This window comes from Tympanuchus pallidicinctus, unplaced genomic scaffold, assembly GCF_026119805.1.
Source record: "Tympanuchus pallidicinctus isolate F22 unplaced genomic scaffold, pur_lepc_1.0 scaffold1, whole genome shotgun sequence".
Classification (NCBI taxonomy): domain Eukaryota; kingdom Metazoa; phylum Chordata; class Aves; order Galliformes; family Phasianidae; genus Tympanuchus; species Tympanuchus pallidicinctus.
In genome coordinates this window covers 70433220-70457827 of record NW_026294618.1, presented here as the reverse complement: position 1 = coordinate 70457827, position 24608 = coordinate 70433220, and the positions used below count along the sequence as shown (strand labels likewise).

At 36.1% G+C, this 24608-nt stretch overlaps 1 protein-coding gene across 3 annotated transcripts in view; it reads right to left on the bottom strand.

Annotated features, from left to right (window-relative positions):
* Nucleotides 1–24608, bottom strand: part of DISC1 (DISC1 scaffold protein) — a 278866-nt gene that overhangs the window by 177857 nt on the left and 76401 nt on the right. For all 3 annotated transcript variants that reach the window (XR_008204742.1, XM_052675558.1, XM_052675567.1), the window contains exons 7-8: nucleotides 13200–13254; nucleotides 8629–8731 (exon numbers count right to left, since the gene is read on the bottom strand). Coding sequence is in view for 2 of the 3 variants with exons in the window: in XM_052675558.1 (XP_052531518.1) it covers nucleotides 8629–8731; nucleotides 13200–13254 (158 nt within the window). In the remaining variant the exon portion in view is untranslated. The remainder of the gene's footprint in view (nucleotides 1–8628; nucleotides 8732–13199; nucleotides 13255–24608) is intronic.

Genomic DNA, 24608 nt, shown 5'->3' with positions numbered 1-24608 from the left:
TAGATTGTTTTCCTCTTTTCTGAAAATTCTACTAGTATGGCCACATACAACAACTAAATGGCACTCAGCACACATATCTTTTCTCTATTCGTAATTACATTATCAGATATTACTTTATCAAGCAGATTATTGTCCACATATTTCTCTCAAACTAACATCTCATTAATTTTATAATATTTGCCAGTAACAAATTGACTAAAAATATCCTTTGAAGTCCTCAAAACATAGGACAAAGTTAATGATGCAGTCTTTTTGCTCTAAGTCTCTCATATTTATGCCAGAAAGTACACTCATATTTTCCATTATTTATGCTTGATGCAGAGAGGTACGTATCACCCCTTCTGAAACTATATTCATTACAATACAAGCAAAGGAACAATTTTTGCGTAACACTGAAGCATATGTACCAGACATTCAGACCCATGTAGGAAAGAAACTGGTCTGTATTTATCATTACCTATATGCTAATCCTTCATAGACTAATGGTGCCTTTAATGACACAAAGAAGTGAAAATTCACGTTTTAGCTTAGGGCATTCACCACCATGCTATTTATCAAAGGCACTGGAATTCAAGCCTGAAAATCCTCCACGCCGTGAGAATACAAAACAATTCCAACCAGAACAAAACTTGAAGAAAATAAATATCATTCAGCTTCTCACAAAGAAAAAACAGTAAAAACATGGGGGGAATAAAAAGATTTTGGAGATAGTGCCAGTGTATTTGTGCAATTATTTTTGTCAAGTAATAACATGTGCTAACACGTTTATGAAGCAAATGCTACTGAAATGATTGATGTGATTCTGAAAGATGAAATAAGATAATCCATTTAGAAGTAGGCAACAGACCCCAAAACATACATTTAGAAGCGGAATTCTCTGCCTTGGAAAGCCTATTGTACCAGGTATAATCAAGCACCAAAGAGCGGCGACTCAGAAATTCATCATTGATCAAATAAATTAATAAATTAAATCAGTATTAACAATTCAAAGACTCAAGTGAAAATTATCAGTGAGAAAAGGCACAAAAGCCTTGAGGAGAAAACTCAGATTTGGAAGTTGGTAATTCAGCAACGCCGAGATGTAACCTGTTTTAAAGAGCAATAGAGACCAGTGACCACAGTGTTCCTCTGATGCTCTGGTGCCTGCACTGGGAGAGATGAGCATAGGATCAGCTCATCTCCCCTCTCTCTTGCCTCTGCCTCTCCTCCACACCACTGTCAAAGGAGAAGACAGACACACCTGAGAGTAGGGGAACAGCTCAGACCAAATCTTCATTATTTAGAAGGCTTCATGAAATCATCATGCTCTTTTTACCAACCTAACGAAGTCACCTAGATTTTTGTACTAAAAGTGCCTACACTGAAATTCATGGGATTTTCATCATGTTCTCCTGGACAAATTGTAGGAGGGACAGCACTAACCCTTTCTACAGACCACACAAGAGGTTTTCTTGCATCCTTCCCAGAGATCTTCCCATGTGGTGAGAACATCCACCCTTCACAGCTCTGCCCATCCAGAAAAGGAACTGCCAGAAAGATTATTCCTCTCTTCCTTCCTCCAGGGAGAGCAGGTTAAGTAACAGGAGAGAAAGAGAGTAAGTCTCTGCATGGCTGACTGACTGCTCAAACAGAAGCAATGATTTTCTGCTGTCTGGTCACATATCATTTTGGAGTTTCAGCTACTGTAACTTATCTTTTTCACTGAAAGTCAATAAAACCTGTCAATCTCATTTGGATGTAAGATAAAAAGACAAATAGCATAGTTTTCTTAGGTCTATGTGACCGTTAAGGACTTAGCTTTGGAGCTCACTAGAGTTATTTTTGTAAGTAGGTTAATAAGCTTTTCAGAAGGTTCATAACTTGTAGCAAGACACTTGGATGGGGCATAAACTGGTAATTGTGGGAACGCATGCCAGTACACAGCGCTGTATGCCGGAGCAGGATGTGATACAAGCATGAATTTTAGTAAGAACTACTGTTGATAGCTGGATGGCTGGACTGGATGATCTTGTAGATCTTTTCCAACCTTGGTGTTTCTGTGATTCTGTGATGAAGAACAAATTGCAATATGCTTCTGAGGCATCAATCCAGTCCGCTGCCAAAAGTAAGATGCTAAATGCAGAGAAGCAATTTTGTCATCTGACAAGACCCAGGTTTCTGTAAAACACCAATTCACCAAAAAACTTAAGCCTATATAAGAAGGTACAGAGGGGCCTTGGTATTCTTGTCTCTAACACTAGTTAAGTTTTCCATCTGTCACCAAACAGTCCCTCTCAAAATTTAAATATACAAACAGGAGCACTACTGCCTTTGAGCAGAAAACAATAAAAACAGTATGCAGAGTGGCAGGGAATATGTCAACATCTTGTTGAGAACGTGGTGACTACACTTAACCTGCATGAAGTGACAAAAAGCAATATAGTAATGAAAACAAGCATCCACATTTTCAACCTTGGATCTGCGTGTTTTGGTAACGGCAGTCAGGCTGGTAGATGTCAGTATAGACCAAAGGACATGTCCTCTCTGTAGCATGCGGTGCCCTTTAAGCCATTCAGAACTTGACCTAAATCAGCATCTAAGTAGTCAAAGAAACAACAATGCCAGCATTAAATTTTGTGTTTAGTATACATGTCATATTGTTTAGAAGCTGCACTTCTGCACTTTTCATTGTACTGCTGGAAATCATCCTACAACATTTCCAGTTGTTCCGATGTATTTGCAGATATTTAATGAAATAGAGATTGAGATAATAATAAAATGATGACACAAAATCTCCTACCGGTAGAGATCAAAGTATATATATTTTTCAAACTACTTAAGAAGTCACTCATTCTAATTTCTGTGATTGTACCTAATTTGCATCTGCAGACATAAGGAAAGTTAATGATGTGCATCTCATAGATAAGTACATAACACTTTCCATTTTTCATTCACATTTTCTTAACTACCCACTAGTTCTGGCTATCTGATCCCATACTGTCACGCATCCTCAAGAGAAGAAAAAAATCATATAGCTATTGTATGTGTGCATGTGTATACATGTTTGTATATATGAACAAATTGCAATATATCTCAAACGATCTACTTTATTCACATATAGAAAACAGATCAAATGATGTTGAAAAATGTATTTTAGGTTACAACTCTCCTCGTTCTTAATTAATTTCTCACTGAGGAAAAAATGAGAAGTGCACCCTCTCACATATTATTTGATTTCATACAAAACAGCCTAGAGTAAAAAACAAATTTTAATAATATTTCTGCAGTTGTATTCACAGTTGCTTACGTACCAAATTTTTGAATTTTTCTTAATGTTTTAGGTTTATTTGATTCCAGTAGCTTTTGTGCTAAATACACCCACCATACTAGCAGAATGAACACTGTATTGTGTACTGTCATATTTTTCCTATAACTGATGACAGACATTTTATAAACACATTAAGAGCTCTTATAAGAAGCAATTACTATAACATTTGCACACAGGTTTTCAAGCACTGACAATTAAGGTGTTTTTCCTCATTTGTTCATCAAATTAAACAAAACAACGGCAACAAAAAATAGCAATCCAACTATTGGATGGTAAACCAAAAGATTTTACCAAAAATTATTTATAAATGTGTACATCAACAGTAAAATCTCATGCAATGAAGAGTATTTGTTACTTATAATTTGCTAAAGCTACTAACTTCAGAACAGTGAACAATATAATAGATTCTATCAGTTATGTCTGGAGAAAAATTCTTAACTAGCATCTCAGGAGTATTAGAGTTATCTATCACAGTAGGCAAATGCCAATCAGAATTTAAAGAGCTGCGTATATAGATAACCTGAATTTTAACTATTGATAGAAATAGCTCTTGAGCATTCAATAATAAGGATTTTGTTTGTTTGTTTCCTGATGAAATCTCATCATAATGCCATTAGTCTGCTGTATTTATTCTACAGCCTTCAAAAATCTGAGCATTAATTCTTTTCTGTTTCTCCTCTGAATTTAGTTTTACACTTCTTTCAAAGAAGAAATAATAGCAAGGAAGAACTTGTACATACGTGGTATCATCTCTGCTGTCATCTGATTCTGGTTTACAGAATCTTTTATTACACAGTCTTAAAATCAAAGGTATTGGATCGACAAAATGGCAGAATTGCTATGCTTACATTGCATTTATGCTGGTTTTTTTTTTTTTACCAGAACAAGACCAGATATATTATTTGCATATATTCTAGTATACATACACAAAAACTGTAAATCACTGTAACTGCAATAGAAAGTGCAGTACATATAGAACATTAGTACTTTCCAAAGCTATTCAGGCAGTTTTTTAATTCTGAGGTGTATATCATGCATTCCAAACCATCACATCATCACACATACGAAAGCTCTGAAAAGAAAATAAGTATTAAAACATTAATTTTACCTAGCTTAACTATGGGGATACACAAGCCCCATGTAAATTGCATTCAGTTACTTTCTTGCTTTGACACTGCTCCAAAAACATTTAACACTAACTTGTTCCTGGGGGGAAATGCTGTGTTAAATGAAGACAATGCAACATCTGCTCAAAAGAAAACAGTTGTTCTCAGATTGTTAGTATTGTTGTTTAAGGAAATTATCTCACTGAATGATCTAGTTGCTACGGTGAAAAGAAAAAAAAAAAAAAAAAAAAAAAAGCAGAAATAATGTTTATCCTAACGTTTCCAAGACTAAATGAAAAGTATGTCCAGTAAAATTAAATGTTACTGCACAATTAATAATTCCCTTTGCATTTTGTACTATTCCAAGGCTGTCCATTTAGTCTGAAGTAGAGAAGGCTCAGGGGGGACTTTATTCTCTCTGCAATGACCTGCAAGAAGGTTGTAGCAAGATGGAGGTCAGCCTCTTCTCTCAGGTAACAGCCATAAGGGGAGAGGGAAACCTCTAGTTGTCAGGGAAGACTCAGGATCAGATATTAGAAAAAAAAAAAACACTTTACAGAAAAAGCAGTGAGGCATTTTGGAACAGGCTGCCCAGGAAAGTGGTGGAGTCACGGTCCCTGAAGGTGTTCAAGGAAAGGGTGCATGTAGTACTTAGGGACGTGGTTTAGTGGGCAATATTGGTGGTAGGTGGATAGTTGGACTGGATGATCTTAGAGGTCTTTTCAAACCTTAATGATTCTACGATTTAAACAGCTGCGTATTTCCCAACTGAGAATTCTGTCACTTCTCATGATTTAGTACCACCATTTCAGGGGATATTTACATACAATATCTTGCTTAAATGATGACTGGTATTTTTAAGGTTGAGACTTATTTCTTAACTATGCCTTACTTAAGAGATACCATTCATTTATGTATGACACATGACTACACAAGACCTAAATACTTCAGCTTTCTCTGTATTATTCATTGCTCATTGTTTTTGCCTTTTTAAGCAAAACAACAAAAAACAACAACAACAAAAAACAACAACAACAACAACAACAAAATCCACACCTGCTATTTTATCTCCTTCTTCCCCTTTCCTCTTCTGAATTTACCAAATAATTTCTTCCTGACCCTCTTTCCTACTGCCTGTGTCCTGTCTTTTCTGATTTTTAGAAGTTTGTGCTCTAAAGTGTTTTTATTTTAGGTTTTTTGTTTGTTTGTTTTCCTTCAGAATCTCTTTTCAGCTTTCCAGTCATCAGAGCACCTTTTTTTTTTTTTGTCATTCCATTATACATTACATACTATTCTGCCTTTAACAAAAATGAGAGCCATTACATCTAATATAATTAGCCATTTCTTAATACAAGTGAAAGAAATTGCAGCAGCCACTGTTACAAAATTACCTTTCACCTTTGATTTCTGACCAGTTCCCTCCAGGTACAAAAATGAGATCTAAATTACTTGCTCCCCTTGTACTTGTATGCATTTTTCCTACCTCCCTGCCCCTGCAAAGAAGTTATCTTCATCACAACTCACTACCTTGCTTAATCATCTTTGATGCTTTCTTCCCATTTTAGCATTACTTATCTGTTAGGAACAAGCACCCATTATTTTTAACTCCAGGCTTTCAACTCTACTACTAGTTGGACCTGAAGAGCCCCAGTCACCTTCTGTTTCTGATACAATGGTAACAAGACATTGTTCGAGTATTCTCACATAGGGGCATTAAATTACATTGTTTTACATCTTTGCCCCAGCTTCAGAAGTCACATTTTTGCTTTTATTTATTTATTATGCAATGCAATATCTTTCCCTCTGCTTGCCTATCACAATACACTATAATTTGTAACTAACTGAAGTTACACGTCTCAGCTTCCTCTACCAAATCTCTGCAATATTGATTCACATTTGATGGTATGCCAGAAGTTCATCTTTTTTCTTTTAAACTCTCTTCATTCTCTTCATGCACACACATCTAAGGCACATAACCTGCTTCATCATTCTCCTTCTTTACACTTCTAAGCATTTCTAAAAAGCAGCTCACTTACAGACTTAAAGTCATGGTCATTCTACAAAGCTGTAATTGAAATCCCACATTTTTTTCCAAGAGAGAAACCCAAGAACAGTGGTACAATGTACAGCACGTCTATGCAATTGTGCCTCCCAGCATAACCTAGAAATGAAAGCTATCCAGATTAGATTTGGAGACAACAGTTAAGTCTTGATAAATACACATTAAGTCAAAGCCCTCATATTGATGTCAGTAGACACTATTTAAGATGGGGATTATCTGAAACTGGTTTTGATCATAAATGTGCCTCTTATTTTACACTCGCATACAGTTCAGACAAACTAATCCTTGCATATGAGTCCAGACAGTTTCTTCATCAGCAAGCCTAGGATTGAGAAACAATTTCCAGATGTTCTTGAAAAAGTCTCCACCTGCAACCTCACTGTAAATAAGCCACCAAACGACAAAAAATCTTCTCTTCTCAGTATCATTGTTGCTTTCCATCATCTACTACAGCAGAACACAGTTGGACTTCACACTTTTTTTGGATTTACTTTTACGTATACTGTAGTCAAACAAAGATTTATACCGCATGAAAATATATGTTTATGTTATAGTGCTCAGAGGTTTTCAGTTGTGGAAGATCCCAAAAGGCTCCTAGTTCTATCACTCACATTGTAAAATAGCATTCGTTTACTCAGATGGACTTCATATGTTTTAATTTGTAGCACCAAATTCAGAACATGGTACTAGTGGGTATTGTTTCCTATAAAAAACTTTGGACAGAATGGGAAGGCAATATCAAAAGTTGTTCAACACAGCCATGGAAGATGCTGGGGATGAACTTACATAGCAAAAAACACTCAAATCCTGTTGAGATTCTCAGAAAGATAATTAAAGAATTTTACCTTAACAACAATTTAAGATTGTAATGCTTAGTCATTAAAATTCCCCTGAATAAAGAGTTTTTCAGATTAAGAAAAAAAGAAATATTGCTCCTTATCATAGAAAGAAATAGTACCAATATTTTTAAAAAATCTTGCAAAGACACAGTATTACGGTCACAGTAGTAAAAAAGCATTTTGTAGAAATATCAGCATTAAATTGACTCTTGAATTCATCTCTGAAGCAATCAACCTCTCTTAAGAGCTAATAAGTACAAAATATTGTCCCAAATGTTTTGGAAATAGTACTCCAGTATTTATTTGCTCTCTTAAAGTCTCAAACTGAAGTGCATCTTTTCCAGCCAACCACTTCTTGCCGGCAAGAAGGAGCAGTTGCAGATTCAGTTTTTGGGCTACTATATTCCCAAGAAAATAATGAAATGGCTCAAATGGTCTAAGGGGCAGAGAAGGGCGTTTGCTCAGCTTACCTTGTAGGTGAACACAGGAAAAAAAAAATAGGGTTTCTACTCTGAAAGGTGTCACAAAAGCAAAAGAAAGTGGCTACACTCATTACTATCACAAGATCTCGACTTGAATTTCCTTCTGGATTTTGTTGAAATTTGACATTATCCACTTCTCACAAACAAATCATGTGACACTGCACAAAGTTTCAATAGAAAGTAATTCAGTGTAGAGAAATAGCTGTGCTTTGCTTTCTTTCCTTAGTAAAAAGTGCATTAGTCCCAAATAACTGTCACGTAAAATTGTCACAAGTCAGACTCTGTAATGACATCTTAATGTTATGCTGGTTGTAAATAACATGCATGAGTGCTCCAATGACCAAATGGCTTTTACGTTGTGAACACTAGTTGTTTACTGATCTGAATTGTAGTTGTAGCCAATTATTTTATTCCATTTTGAAAGGTCATTTAAAGCCATATTTGTAATTATTGCACCTTTGTCATAAATTTATTATGACCCTTAGCTTGAGAGCTCTAGGTATTTAACTTGTATAGTCCAAGAATCATAAAGTAATAAAAAAAAAAGTTTTATTATTTACCCATGTCATTTATGGAAAATGGAAAAACATCATGTTCTTTGCGTATTTACTGTCTACCACACAGTAATCTCTTAACAAGTAGTTCCCATCTGTGGAGAGAGGCCTGAAGTACCTTAAGCTAGCCATGACACAGCCTGGTCCTACCATGCTTACCAAGACTCTAAGGGATCTATATGAGCGTAGATCAATGACTTTTCCCAAGATGGTTCAGCTATATAAAGATCTAATGTGCCACTCATCAACATCAGCCCTTCTTAGAATTTAAAACTTACCCGATACAGCCAGCATTTTGGCCTCAAGTAGAGCTGGTAGTTGCATCTCAATATCATTCACTTTCTTCCTTAAAGTACTGCAGAGCTTCTGACTCGTGCAAACCTAGATTGAGGCAGACAGGCATGATATATAATTCATTCATGTACAAATATAAGGCAATTTAAATGGAGCTTCAAATGTTCTTGGTTTATAGACATGACATAACATCCTACAGCAAGGCAAAGAAACTTAATAAAAAGTGATGTCTTCAGAGAAGTATCAAAGGTGAATCAAAATTTCTAGGCTTACCACACATTCTCTTAAAAAATAGAGAAGAGTAGTGACGTTGGCTATCCATATAGGAGAGGATGTGCTTTACCACTAGACATTGAGGCTGTATTTAGAAGATAGGCAAGCCAATGAATTCTGTACATTTTCAAAATTAGCAGTGATTCTTGGAATGAGTAGAATGTAAATGAACCAATGTTTGGAATTTAAGACCTCGTAACTCGGAATACACAATAACTTTCAATCAGAACTTGTTGCCACGTATCTTAATGAAAAAGAAAAAAAGTAGCTGCCATGCTCCCGAAAAGGCAATAACAGCTCAACACTTCATTTCACCACCAGAAGACACAGCTGAATTGGGTTCAGGTTTGACTATATAAAACAAACAAACCAACCAACCTGGACATCTTTCAGCAATGAATCATGGCTAGTATTAGAAATATGGAGAGAGAGAGAGAGAGAGAGAGAGAGAGAGAGAAAGATGAGAAGAAAGGTAGCTCGATTGTTTGTATACTTGAAGTGTACACTGTCACCTCAGAATGACTTCAAACACTGTACACAAATTATATAACCACTACGTATTCAAAAGCGTTGATTTTTACTCCATATCGCATCAACTGGGAAGAATAGAAAAATGAACAAAAATCCCTCACCTAGTTAAGGCCAACCCTCTTGTTCTGAAGGCAGAAATCAAGCAGTTGCTCAGAATTGTAGCTGACACTTGAGAAAACATTGCATTCATTGGAACCAAGGGTAAAGCAATAATCAAGAAAGAGGCAGGGCAGTTGTGAAGAGATGAGATGTGAAATGAAATCTCCAGAGGAATGTTTCTCAGCTCTTTCTGATATTTTTTTCTCAAAGCATGTGTATATTCCATGCATATTAACAAAAAGCACAGCTCTAACTCTGCTTTTTAGGAGCCTTACAGCTCTCATGGCTTACCTGTTTGCATAATTGAAGGATAATAATTCAGATACAGCACTAATTGTAAATCTTACTAAATGGTGAATACCCTCTTACTTTAGCTGAGAGTATCCATTAACTATGGATGGATCATGGAGTTTTTGAATGAACAGATCTAATCATCCAAGTCTGTAAACAATTCAGAATCTTCTTATTAATTTAAAAACACATGTCACTTTTGCATTAATTATAATTTTTCAGTTTCCAGGTATTTCACTTTATTTCAATATTTCCTTCTCAGTGATCTGCCTACTGATTTACTTTAAATGTTAAAATAACCCCAAAACTGTCAGAGGTGAATAAATGTGCACATAGAACCCAAGGCCATGTCTGTCCCTCATCTCCAAAACAAATCTTAAAGTTTTTAATGACTTCCTTCTAAGCAGTGTTCTCTCTTTAGGGGTACTGAATGGCTCAGTGAATTGCAATTAGATTGGGAGTCTTTCAGCTCTAGGAAAACTGTGTGAATACATCTCATGCTGGTAGTAACTTAAAGTCATTACCACTAAACAGACATTTGGCAATTATGCAAAACAAGATGGGAGGAGGTTTAAACAGTTTCTAGTAAACACTGTGCACTTTGTAAGCATTACTGTCAGAATGAAGCTTGCTTGCACTTTTTATTAATGGACCAAATGCAGGGACCAAAGGCTGAAAGAAGGATACTCTAACTCAGAGATAATTCTTCTGGAACATGAGATAAATACATTACTGAGCCTCTGAGTGTATCTACATCACATGCATTCTGCAGATAAATGAAAAACATTAATCTTCAGAGCTATCATATGGCATAGTTCAACAAAATTAAATGAAAGACTGGAAGAGGCAAATAATTTAACGTCTTCTAAACTAATAGCCCTGCTTCTATTTTACATCAATTCTAATCTATGAGGTCCAATTCCTGTAATTTTTTTTTATTGTTATTATTATTTTACCCTAACAGCAACTACCATTATTTGTTACAGCAGCTTTTTCAGCCTCTGAGGAAAAATTGTTTATTTATTTATTTCCTAGCTAACAATAATGAAGAGCATTCACAAAGCTCACACCCTCCTTTGCTCCAGGTGAACATGCTATCATTGTGCTCCTATTCAGATAGCCCGTACTCATGTTTGAGGACTCAGTAATTGGACCAAGGAGCTCCAGTTACAAAAAACTTCCCTAAAACCAAATGGGAGCTTCTTTACAGCCTAATATTAAAGTATTTCTCTTAAAAATCCTTAGTGTTGTTTGGTTGGTTGGTTTTAGTTTCTGTCGACTTAAAAAAAAAAAGTGTCCCTTTTTTTTTGGAATAAATCCTACAGATCTTTGGTTACGTACATAAACAGCACTTCAGAAGGTAGTTGTAATTAAAAATGTGGAATGCTGTTTAGAAAAGCTACGTGGAATCAATCTGAAAAGAAGCAAAATTTACCCATTTTTATTCTTTCTGTCTTGACAGCATATGATGTTAATCTCAAGTGGCAGAAACAGGAACAAGGATATAGACCAAAACATTGAAATTAACTCTTCCTCTAACCATCCCAAAGAAAAAAGAAAAAGAATTTTGAGTAGCTTTCACATTTCCTTTCAACAGTGCTTTAGAAAAGACGTGGAAATTGTCTTTATGCCACCCGAAAAGAAAGAGGAGTCCACCTGGATACCTTCACACAGCACAATCTTCACATTTGTAAAAGCTGATATTAATGGCTGCAGGAAGAATATAGATGAAGGATTTATAGATAAAGGAGTCTGCCTTCCCTGACAGTCTGATCTTACCTTCTGCAACCCCAGCTGAAAACAGCACAGATGAGACAGAAAAGGCCACATAAACACTTGTGGTACAGGGGGAAGGAAGAAGCCTTTCACAGAGTAATATTTTTCCCATAAAATGAAAAGGTTTAAAAAGAGCAGCACTGATAAGGTTGAGAAGAAAATATGATGAGATTTGAACAATTGAATTTAATAAGTGATTTGGAGGAGTCTGATTACCTGCTTCCTATTTACTGTTTTTAATAAATAGAAGCCATCACACAAGAATGGAATGAAATTAAAGTAATATTTTACCTACTGAATATTTAAAGAAACAAAATAGGTTGTGGAATTCTTCCATGTTCACTTTTCAGTTGCTACCTAATGTTTCAGTTCTTATTCAAAAATTCAGGTTAAACTTCTTATTTTAACTTCAGGTTAAAAAAAACCTTCAAAATGTACAGGCACACATTTTTAGGAGAAAAGACAAACTGCATAACATATGTTTTAACTTGCCAATAGATTGACACACCAATTTGAGCTACCAAATCTCTTATTCATTTCAGTGGATGGCCCAAAGGTAAATTATAATCCTTTTCCTGACACTTTATTTGGAGTCATTTTAAAAAAATACAGAGAGGAGTGCCGTATTATAATGATCTATATTAATATTCCCCAAGAGATAGTCATATGCATGGAACAGAGGAGGAAAAAAAAATAAATCAAAGCAGGAGAAGGGGAAGGAGAAGTATGCAGATGCAGTGATGCAGTCATTCTTTTTAACAGTGCATGCTAAAAGTGTTTGGAAAATGATTATGAAAAATAGAGTACATAGGATAAATATTTCATTAATTTTTGAGAGATTAGAGAACTAACATGAGAGAAAAAATGTATTTCAGAAAAATTAATGATTGAATAACAAATGTTTTCCCCTTTATGCTCCATATATTTCTATAAGAATTATAAATAAATAAACCTTCCTAGAGTACTCAGAGCAAGGAAGCTATGGTGTGCAATGAGCCACTTTTGCAATAACAAGGAAAATACAGTAGTGTATTTAATGGAAAGACGACCATGAGAAAAACAAAAACTAAAAGGAAAGTTGTAACACCTCCAATTAAAAACCAACATATGACAAATAACATTACATTTCTTTGCAGTTTTAAAAAGATTGCTAGTTTATTATTAGTGAAATACAGGGGAAAGAGGAACTTTGTTTCTATTCTTTCTTCACACCAGCCAAATCTGACAGCTAGGAAGTAAGAGGCAAAAGCGTGAAAACATTCATCTGTGAGTGGAGTTCACTTTCTTTCCATGAAGTACTAAGGAGTCTGTTCCTAAATTGAGGCCAGCAACAAGACTGATCACTTGTAAACATAAGGCAAGAAACAATAGATGATTCCATCTGCTTCCTTAAGCATAATCTCTGTGGCCCGTCAAAATGTAATTATCTTTTTTTAGGGTGTATGTTTAAAAATATTTAACAGTAAAATCTGTTCAGAGGAAACACAACAAAACAAACTTTACAGAATACAGACAATTATAATGCAATGTATTAGGCAATTCTCTAAATATTCTGAAGAATAACTGATAGCTGATGGGTACTTACTTTGGCAGTAGTTTCTTTAATGGACACTCTGAGCGACTGTTCTTTTTCCTGAAGGCTAGAAAGGATTAAAATAAAATAAAGTTGACCTTCTCTACTCATCATGGTCTGCTACACAAGACACATTTTTATACGAAATGAAATACGTAGGCTTTAAGGTGACTCACAACAGTACAAGGAGCTAAAAATAAATAAAATCCGTAAATTTGGTTTCAACATTGTTGGTGGTTAACTGAGATTTTTTCTACCCAACTTCTATCCATTAACTCCCTTAATTTGCAAAACAATTTATAGAGTACATGTCTCCGTTAATGAGTTGTACAATAAATACATTTCAGCATCTAAAACACAATTATGACCACTTGTGTAACTGCTCTATGTGAGGTCAAAGCAGGGTCTAGAACTGGTGCCTTGTTAAGCTACCAAGAAAAGACCTAACAAGAAAGGCAATTCTAATACAGTTTGCAGTCAACTATCCTCTTAGAAGTTAGTTTGCCAGTGAAAATTCAAATGCAGTCATTTGTTCTCATGCTGATTTTATACGAAATACTGCTACTCATCTCCCATTGTTTAATAAAAATCTGCAAAATACTTGTATAAAATTGATTTGAAATTCAGATTTTGAGACATAATGCACGCAGTGAAGACAAACTCAAGGTTTTCTTCCATATACAAAGTTTAACACTAGGATTTTGTTGACATAACTTTGGGAATTTATTTACAAGCACCAAGGGCACTAGTTACATTTTTAACAAAGTTCAAATACTAGGCCAATAAAACATCAGGAGTGAGTATAGACACTTTTTGCTACTGCAGTAATTCCCTCCCTCCTATTTTGCAGGTGTATACTTTTATACAACATTCAGTTATTGTCAGACACTATTTTCTTTTCCATAAGACCACTCAATTCACATACACTGCTCCCCCTTCAGCAATATTTCAATTCTTTCTTTTAAATGCATTATAAAAATTGTCCTTTACAACCTAAGAGTGATATTCTTTCTGAATAAAGAAACTTTCACATATTTCTGAGCTTTTCATTAATGTTCATCACTGAAGTACCCAAACATTTCAGAAAAAAAAAAAAGATTGGATTTATTCTAGTGACACCCTTGCAAGATAAGGCACCTTTGTATTCATTTAACAGATGAGAGAAACACAAAGACATTGTTAATCAGAACAAGCATTAACACTGAGTGCTCACTTTGAGACACACGTGAGCCCTGCTACCTACTTGCATGCGTTTCAGTTTTTCTTTCTATAACTTGTTGGTTCTCATTTCCTAAGCACAGCACTTATTGGGCTCAGCTTCAAAAGTTAGCACTCAGCCCAAACTCCAGCAAACGTGCAGTTGGACTTGCATTCAGCTACTGAGCATCTACAGAGCCTGGCTGAAACACTCTGCCCCACTTCGCATAGAAAGAGAGATGGACTCAGGCAGAATCCAGCTGCGCAATTATCATCTAATTGAGTTAATGATGAACCTATTTGTATTGCTTTCTCTAACACCCTCCTTTGCAAAGCGCACACCTTCAGCCCACAGAACAGCAAGGTCAAGCACCTCATTAACACCACAGCACACCAGGATCCCTCCCAGCTCCACATGAAGCAGACCACTCAGAAACAGTTTATGACAATGTAAGCTATTGCCTGTGTAAAGTAGCAAACAGAAATACACTGGCTACCTCCACAAAAGTGATTTAACAACATTTCCCAAATAGCATTCTCAAATTTCTCCCTAAGCAACCTCTTCTACAGCAATATACGGGCAAAATACATAATATTACATGCAAAATTATGCCATTAGCAGCTTCCTGCCTGCCCCTGGGCACTCCGGGGGGAATAAACTCTTACACCATTTCTCTTCTTAGACTGTGGAGTTCCCAGGGACTTAGCATCTATACAAGTAGCATTGGAGCTGGGCAGGTTATGTAGAAAAGAGCCATGCCTTGTGTACAGATGTCAGCTGGGAGCAGCAGGGCTGCAGTGTGTAATTGAATGAGTAATGGGTGACTGACCCAGTTGTTCTCAACCTGACTTATAAAATTCAGCTCCAAAGATCCAAGACATAATAAAAACGTAAAGTGCAGTTATAGCCAGAAGAACTACAACGCAAAATGGCACCTCTATTTAACAAACCTCTTCAGTATGTATTTCCTCTCAGCTGTTTACTTTCCTCACAAAGAACCCCCCCACACACACACAGCTTTATATGATGTCTCAGTCCTCTGTAGAATTCACATAGCTAAGAGGAAACAAGATCAATTTTTTATTTCTTTTTAAACCACATGTCTCAAACAGCATTGCAAACTATGGCCTAGTTGTAGAATCCTTACTGACAATTTGCAAACCCACACGGACTCAGGTCTAATACTTGAGTGAGAAAAGGCACCTTTATCCTCAGATTTCTTTTATGATCATCTATTAAAGCCACTGAAAAATAATACAAACTACTACAAACTGCTATTTCAGTGAGAGTAGAATTTTGAGAAAGTTCTACATTAATCTGAGCAACATCAGTAAAAAACAACAGCATCAATAAACTAGTTTTAACTCAAGATACTGATATGCATTGATCACAAAATCTAAAGTTTTTTTATTACATTTACAGCATTCATACAAACCCTCACATCCATCTTCTTTATTACTTACTGTATGAATTTCACAGTAGTATCCTGCTTCGAATTTATTTGTTAGCCATCAGTGTGCTACTGTAGGAACTCCTTATCCCTTTAGAAATCAACTCATATTATTCACAAGCAATAATCAGAACTGAGCATGAACTAGCCAGAATTTTTACAGAAAACAGCGTTTTCTTTTACCAGCAAGAATGGTTTATCATTAATCTTATTCCCAGGCTTTCCTCTTCTACCACCAAACACCATCATGGAGAAGCCCCTCACAAGTTTCCAATTAACTGACAAGCTAATGCTCCAGCTGACCCACAGCAGAAACCAGGCGGTCAATACGGATTCATTCCACCAACAAAGGGTTTTAACAGCCATGATCTGTTACACGTGACTTGAACCAGAAACAGTATTTTCTTTTACCAGCACCCCGGAGCATCATATTTCAGTTTAAAAGGGGTAGGCTGTCTGCTTAGAAGTTGCTTTACTTATGACTACTGGTGAAAACAGCATTAAAAAGCTCCTTGGAATAACACTTAATTCTTGCCTGAGAAAACGGCCATAGTTTTGATTCATTGCTATTCTTCTCTGGTAGAACAGATAATCAAGAATTTGACTGCTTGTTCTCACAGCCTCTGCAATCTATTATAAGAGCCATTTAGAAGTTACTTCTCAAATCCAATATAAGCTAACTCCATCATAGAGAATGCAAAGTTCTTGACCTGACTGATGGAAGGAGTAGAATAAGACAGGAATTCAATTAATACAAATTTAACTGATTAAATGCAAGAGAAGAATGGCTTTTAACAGTCATAGAACCGATGGCAACTTATATATCATCTGCTATTTTCCCTATGTGTCATATACAATAGTTGTATAAGCTATTTAAATTGTTTGCAATGGATTCACACACATTAGAATTCCTAATAAAGAGATAAGAAAAACAGCATAGACTTGCTACGTCAAGGGGTCTCTCTGTATACACATCAGACTAGGAAATCAGGAGCTAAGGAATTACACTTTTTGGATGATGAAACAAGTACTATATTAGCAAAACATAGACTTAAGATGAAGAATTGCACAAGGATGTAGAAATGTTGTATATTCAGGATCTGAGGCTGGCGTAGCACACAACTGTAGTCGATGGAAAAATTGTAAGGTCCAAACACTTCAAACAAACTAACGCCTTGTGAGGATCTCATTTCAGTGACCATAAAGGAATACAGGCATTGGGTGTGTCGATTTGTAATAACACAGCTGGAAACTGCTGAGATGACGTTCATAATCAGGAACAGCAGGTAGACCAAAAAAAAAAAAAATAGCCAAAACCACTCTGCCCAGACTGACAGAGAAGGAAGACTGGAAATCAAGAGGTCTGGTCATTCAATCAGAGATTTCCGATATGACCACAAAGGATGTTAAATTTCATTTTGTAACAGTTTAAAATCTGTTTAAAGAACATTCCAAGAATCTGTGATTTATATGCAGGAATTGCAGATAGTTGGAAGCAGCTTTGTTCAGAGGAAGGCTGAATAGTACAATACTGGGAAGAATGGTTTTCTACTAAAGGAAGCTATGTTTCTGAATTTCTTTCCTTCCACTTTGCTAGTATACTTCCCTTCAAATGTGAGGTTATTGTGTATTTATGTTATATTTGGCTTCCTAAGAAAGAACTCAAAGAACGAAAATTGGCAAAGTCACGCTGATCTCTATGTTCAAAATACATAAATATACAGCTTAAACAGATACAGTTCCAGTGTTAATGATAAAATATATATACACTGACCAAAAAAACTGTAGTCAAAATGTAGTCTGTATAAGTGCACAAAAGAACTTATTACAAATGGGGTACAAGTATTAATAAGTAAATTCTATACTGGATATTTTTATTTTTATAAAGAGAGTGAGGGACCATTTTTGAGCTAAGTCTGCAGAAACTGAAAGACAAAGGGTACACTTTACAGCAAGCATTCTTCCTTATACTGCTGTTACCTGAAAGATTTTTCTAGGTCCTGGTATTTCACTCACTATCCCCATATCCTTCAGCAAAAAGCACACACTTTCATTTCTATAAATCTAAGTACAATCAGAATAATATAAAATTACATTCAAGTTATATGCATATGAGAAAGCACAATGGGCTGAACTTCATTTTATATGAGTATGCATTCCCTTCCTCTTACGTTTATTGATTATTAAACAACTTGCAGTATGTTTGAATTTGGCCTTTGACTGCCTGATAATCAATCAATAACCCAATAAAACCTGCAGACAGAATGGCTTTTCTGATGTGAAGTTCCTAAGAGGAGGACTCCTCAGATTATGAAGTAACAAAAAGTTGTAGTTTCTTAGAAGATAAAAACACGTATTCCAAGCCTTACACTTGTAATCTTGCTTTTAGCAATAAACAGTAGCTGACCTTCAAAAAAGCCTTTGTCCAGTCCTTTACAAAATCTGAAGCATTGTTCATGGAACATTTGGTGTAAACATCAGCCTACATCAAAGCAAAAATCTACTAGAAATTTTAAGTCTAGGGATGTCAGCAGGCTTTCAAGGAAGAAATCCACTGTATAAAAATCAATTCAAACAATAAATAACTTTCTTGCACTTCTACAATTCTCTTAATGAACATATTTCCAGAGACTTTGAAGAGAAGTCAAAATTAAAAAAAAAAGCTTTTGAGGAAAACTGTACTTAGCACAAGGCTGCTTTAAGTTAGATACCTGCCACTAGGAGTGAAGAACAAGAAAACTAAGAAAACACACATACGTAAGTTTTCTTGAGTAAAATCTAAATTTTCTTGGGTAAATTCAACAAATTCACAATTACAGAAACCATGTGAAGATTTTCACAAGGACAAGACCTACAGGGATGTTGTCAGTTCTATACTTCTGCCAAATTAATAACTTGCAGAACTAGGTCACTTCAAGTATACAAAGGTGAAATATATACTTCATATATTCGTCTATTCCACACCAAATTTGGAGCATAATCACGTAAGACAATGGATGTCAATTTTATCTTCATTCCGTGTGATCTGTTCATAATGATTTGGCTTATATATCTGGATATTACCATAGTAATATTTCAGTCAAGCACATAAGTTCCTTTTCAACTTCTTGCACTGATCCATGGGACTTAAACAATGGGGTTTTCACAGTAGCTCATCTCCAGGTTCGGAAGCAAAATCATACTTGATACATAAAATGTTGAGTTTTTCAAAGTAACTCCTTTTTCCTTAGATATGCAGACCATGGAAAATATTTATAAGACAACAGAACTAGTTAAACACTGACAAAAATAAAGCTGAATTTCTGTCAAACTGAATAGGTAAGAATCCAATTTCTCTGTCTGTCAGTGCTGCTGAGGGGCAGACTTTGACACTAAGCAGAAGGAGAGAAAAATTGTGTTTAATTCATAATGAAAGTGAAATTTGTATCAGTTATAAAGACTAGCTACCTGAAAAAGAAGTAAAATGTCAAGTATCACCTTGAAAAGCTTCCAATCTCAAAATCAATCTGATTTGAGACAAAAATTATCAAGAGATATACTTCAAGGTACAGGAACATTGGACCTTCTGCACATTTCCATATTCTCCAAGGTGAGTTCTCCAAGACATGTGAATGAGAATCCAGAATTATCTACCTACCTCTGAAACATCAGGGAGCTGATTTTGCTCCAAATGCCCTTCCAGCTATCATTCTGCAGAGCAGTACGTTTTTGGTGTTGTCTTATGTGGTGACTTCAATACACGTGCTTCTCAACTTGCTATTTGTTAAGAGGCAGTACTAGAAGTACCCTTTCCTGTTATGCTTGTACAACCTCAGCTCATCAGTAAGCTTTCCTGTTGAAGCATAGGATGACTGCATTTGGCTTCATCTACTCTAAAAAAAAAAAAAAAAAAAAACCTGCATCTTAGTCATATTCATGCAAAATGTACTACAAGAACAGCTAGATGTTGCTGGCATCTGAGTTACCAAACTGAATTTTTATTGTCACGAATTGAGAAGCCTTCTGGCCTTATAAAACACCGTTCTGAGAGCTAAGCTGTCCATCTGTTCCAACCAGCCATTTGCACACTGCTGTATTCCCATTACAGTCAGCTGCTGCCACAGAGTGGTTGTGGCAGTTGTTGCTCAAACTGCTACTTGAAACAGGAGTATCAGATGGAAAACAAAGGCATCATCAAGTGGTTCCCCTGCAGCAGCTACTCATCAACATTCTCCTTAAATTTTCTGTTAAGTTAATAAATTCTCATTTTTCTACTGCATCATTCTGCAGCGTGTCATAGAACAGCAAAAAATAGACCATGACCAGGGCAGCTGCAAATATTCCCTTAAGAATAACATCCTCTGGATTTCACTGGCCAAAATGGTCTATCCATGGACTGTTGTTAACTATTTATTACATACAAATGAATGCAGTATCCTATACTGACAGAGACAGCTGGTCATTTTTCCCTAAGGAGAAATAAACGTCTTTAAAATGCACGTGCACCCAGAGGAATCAGCACACATGTAACCTGGGCTTTATGGGCTGCTGCATCCCAGTGGATGATGTTAAGGCAAGCAGGGGAAACCAGATGCTCAGCAGGGGAAAACAGATTACTCACTACATAGCACACATGGGTACTCAAGCAAATGGTACTCATCTTTCTGCTGCTTTGGAAAGTTAAAGATCTACCTCCATTATTGTAATTTCAGTTTTCTAGCACTGTTTTATTCTGAGTGTTGGAAGACTGACTTTTTCCTTTTCCCACTGTATTTCCAGCTCCTCCTGCTCTTTCCAAGGATGGTCAGTGTCTGCTGTGCACAAGCAGACTTTGTAGAAGTCCTTCTCCTCCCTACAACAGGGGCTCCAACCCCTGGGATCCAAGTCACTGAACTGCAGAGTCATGGAAAAGGGAAGTGAGTTCAGAACTGACATCGACACACAGGCAACTCAGTGAAAAAGTCCCCTGCTACAACTTCTAACTTTGAGAAACTTCTGCCTGATGACTTTTGTTAGCAACTTTACAAGAAACAAATTCATTTCATGTGCTGAAGCACAGACATTATCTGGCATGTTAAAATATGAAGTTTTTTCCAGTGTTTCTCCCACAAATGAAAAAGAAAGAAAGCCACATGCCCAAGTGTCCTGCACTTCAAACTTCAGCAGAGAACAAGAGAATTAAATCAACCCTAGGTAGACAAAGTGATGAAAGCTTCTACCTATCTAGAAATAGAATTTCTAGAGTCCAGTTAGATCACAGAGCAAGAGAGAGGCTTTTTCTCTCAACCATGATGCAACCTTGCCTCTCACAAAAGCTTGCAGAAAAATTCTTTGAGGAAGCTGTGACAACCTCTTCCTCAAAACACAAACCCAGCTGTGAAACATGGTTAATAATGATGCAATTGTAATATTACTCAGGCTAAGATCTGATGTTTGACCTGAAATCTGGAGTTTCTTCAAAAAAAACCCTAAAACACCATGGCAGAGGTATTTTGTTGTGGGTTCAGACTCTTTCAGGGGAAAAAGCCTGAGGAATTTCCAAGGGCAAGGTCCTCTCACAGTACCAGAACACATCTTCTCTGGCACTGCATCTTAACTGCAAACTGCTATAGTTTCTGTGAAGCTGTCTGTAGTTTAGCTACAGAAGAAGATGGATTAACGGATCATTACAGAAGAAAAATTCTACAATTAAAACAGGACACCATGTCTTTATCATATCTAGCTGTTATAGCAGTAGCAGTAAAAGCACTGTTACGTATTAAGAACCTCATAACTGTATTTTGGTTCACCTAACGTAGTGCAGTCAGAAACCTCTCCTGTCAGGGAGAAGAGGCTTACATTCCCATGTTGAGCTTTAGAAAAAAAAATAAAATCAGAATGACTAGAAAGGCCTTAAGTCAAACTAGTAAACTAATACTCAGATTGGCCCATGAATTGTCTTCACGTCAATGGAAAAATGATAGTGTTACAAATTAAGCCAACACAAGCAGGCCTGCAGGGGAAACTGAAGCTGCCAGAAGTCTTGAAGACTCCCATGTCCAAAGCTTATGGATGGACAAGTTAAAAAACAGGAAGAACAGTTTTTTGCTCAGAGCTTCTTCATGTGATGTAATTCATATGCAATCTGTTTTTCCATTTCTTCAGACCCATAAAGTTAAGTTAATTCAACTACTGAGACATCCGAGAGCTTGCTCTTCTTTACTCCCATTACTCAGTGATTAATCCCTAGCTGTAGCGGCCACTACAGAAATTATCTGCTTTGTCAGCCCACCTGACAGCTCATGACAGACAACTAAATCAAGTTGCATCAGAAGTAGAATGCAACAGCAACTAACTTAAAACAGCTCCATGTGTACCCAGTTCCCGGACCAACTAAGTCCTCCAGCATCAAATGAGGCCAGAATGCAGCTCAAAATGACACATTATGCCTACAGGTCTACTAAACTGTCTTCATGGTCTGATTCACATCATGGCATAGCAATCTCTCAAGATGTTCAAGAATATAAAAAAAAGTTGAGATGAATTTGCTTCTATCAACCAATCTACCAATATCACTTTCTACCTATAACAGAGCAGCACTAGATTAATAAAATCAAGAAAAAGTGCAGATAACAAAAAAGCTCAAATCATCCCAGAAAGAATAAAATACTCCAAGACATAAAGGCTCAGAGTATCAGGCATTCCAAGTACAACTTCTCTGCTATCCTACATAGGGGCCCACCAAACACTAAGAAATATTCTCATATATTTCTCTCCTCAAATAGTAGAAACGTTTAGATATTCTAAATCCATTTCATCCCTTTGCTCTTTGTATTTGCACTATGCCTCTGTTTCCAGAGGATATTTTTAATATGTATGCATTTTCTCAGAAATAGCCAAAGAAAACCTTATATCATACATTTAAAAAAGACTTCTCTGGACAAAATTCACATTTTGTTGAAAAAAATACATACCTTTTTGGAATGATAGGGTATAATTTGTTTTGCTTCATCTAAATACAAATCTGTAAAGTCCCGATTTTTGTGGAAAGGCTGATGTGAGTGCTCATGGCTACACTCAGACTTCCTCAGTAATTTCACGTAGCTTGCTAACCACTAATGTGACTAGAAATTTCAAGTAGACATATATTTTGAAGAGCAACAAAGCATGCATAATGCCAACTGTCCTAACGATAGTAGACTGTTCTCAATGGTGCTTCTACTTTTCCTAACTTAATAAGGGAAACTACATACAAGTTTTTCCTCCCTGCTTTTCCCTAGAAAACTATCTTCACTAGAAAGAACACCTTTCTTGGCTTCACCAGGCTTTAGCCTAAACTGAAGCTGCTGAATGCTCTGAGTACATTCCATATAATAAGGCTTTCAGTCCCTTGAACGTTTCCATTTCACTTTGAATTAATCTTTTTCAGATAAGCTCCAGGTAACTAAAACAGACTGAACTTGTTGCATAAAACTTCTAGGTCAGTTCCTTGTGCCACCAGCCAAGACAGTCCTATAATAACTAATACACAGAGTAGAAAATTTTCATATCTTTAGAAGATCCCACTGTGGAAAATATTCCTACCAATTAAAAATTGCTCCATTCAAGAGGGATGGAAAAAGAGGTGGAGGATTCAAATTTTTGAAAGATATTTAATTGAATTTCTTTCCTTCAACCAGCATCCATTGCCTAGACAATAACCCATATGGAACTGTGTAATTTATTTCAAGGATGACATACTGCGCGGTCATATATATATATGAAGATAAATGTAAAATCAAAACTAAAAATACTCAATGAACCTAAATATGAACAGAAGTGCAAACTTCCTCACAGATAGAAGCAAGAATGGGCACTGTGGAGAATAAGTCAAATAATTAACGTTGTCTTACTTTATAATAAGATACAAGCTACACAGTTTCAGAAATATATATTTTTAACTGCCCCCTCGTCAGTGAAGGATATGGCAATTGTACTTCTTGTGCTGTTTTTTTATCTTTGCAATCACCAGGAATAAGTCCTTCACACTTAACACTCAGAACTATTTTTCTCTGATTTCAGTATATAGTCTTCAAGTAACACACAATAATGTCAGAGCACACGAAAGACCAGCTGCTCCTACCACTTTTTGAACGTTTCTAGCACAGAACCCCATGCAAGGAGTCTGAGCAATTTCCTCATTTTATAACGATTATGCCCTTTAGTTTATCAAGGGTAATTAATCCTGTCTTGATGAGCAAAATAACCATATTTCATGGTCTCAAGCTGGATAAGAATCCCTGTCAAATCACTAGCTAGCTTGACTGGAAATTACCTGCCCCTGCTTTAACCTGGGCCTCTACTAGACCTCAAGAAAGATCCCAGAGTAAAGCATGTAACATTTCTCAAGTCTTCAAACTCTAAGCATGTTAAAATTACTGACAAAGGCTTATAATTTTCAAAAAAAATCTACCACATAAAAAAGATAAACAAAGCTAAACAAAGGATTATTAATCTTCCAGAAAATAACAATGCTTGACAAGAAAAATAAGCTTGAAACAATGCTCAAGCTAATGTTACATTCTATATGGGTAATTATTCTTCATTTAAGATGTTCTATCACTTTCCCTTAAGTTTGCTTTAATAACTTTCTAGCTGATAACATTTAGACCAAGAAAAGCAAAATAATTTGAATTTTTGTGGTGAAATGCAAGCTACTGAACATGATTCATTATAGCAGAAATTATCTTAAGAGATGCTTCACATCAGCCCTGTGCTATCCTAGTGCTGAAAGCAACTCAACAATTAATTATGCAAAAGCACATTACAGCACTAC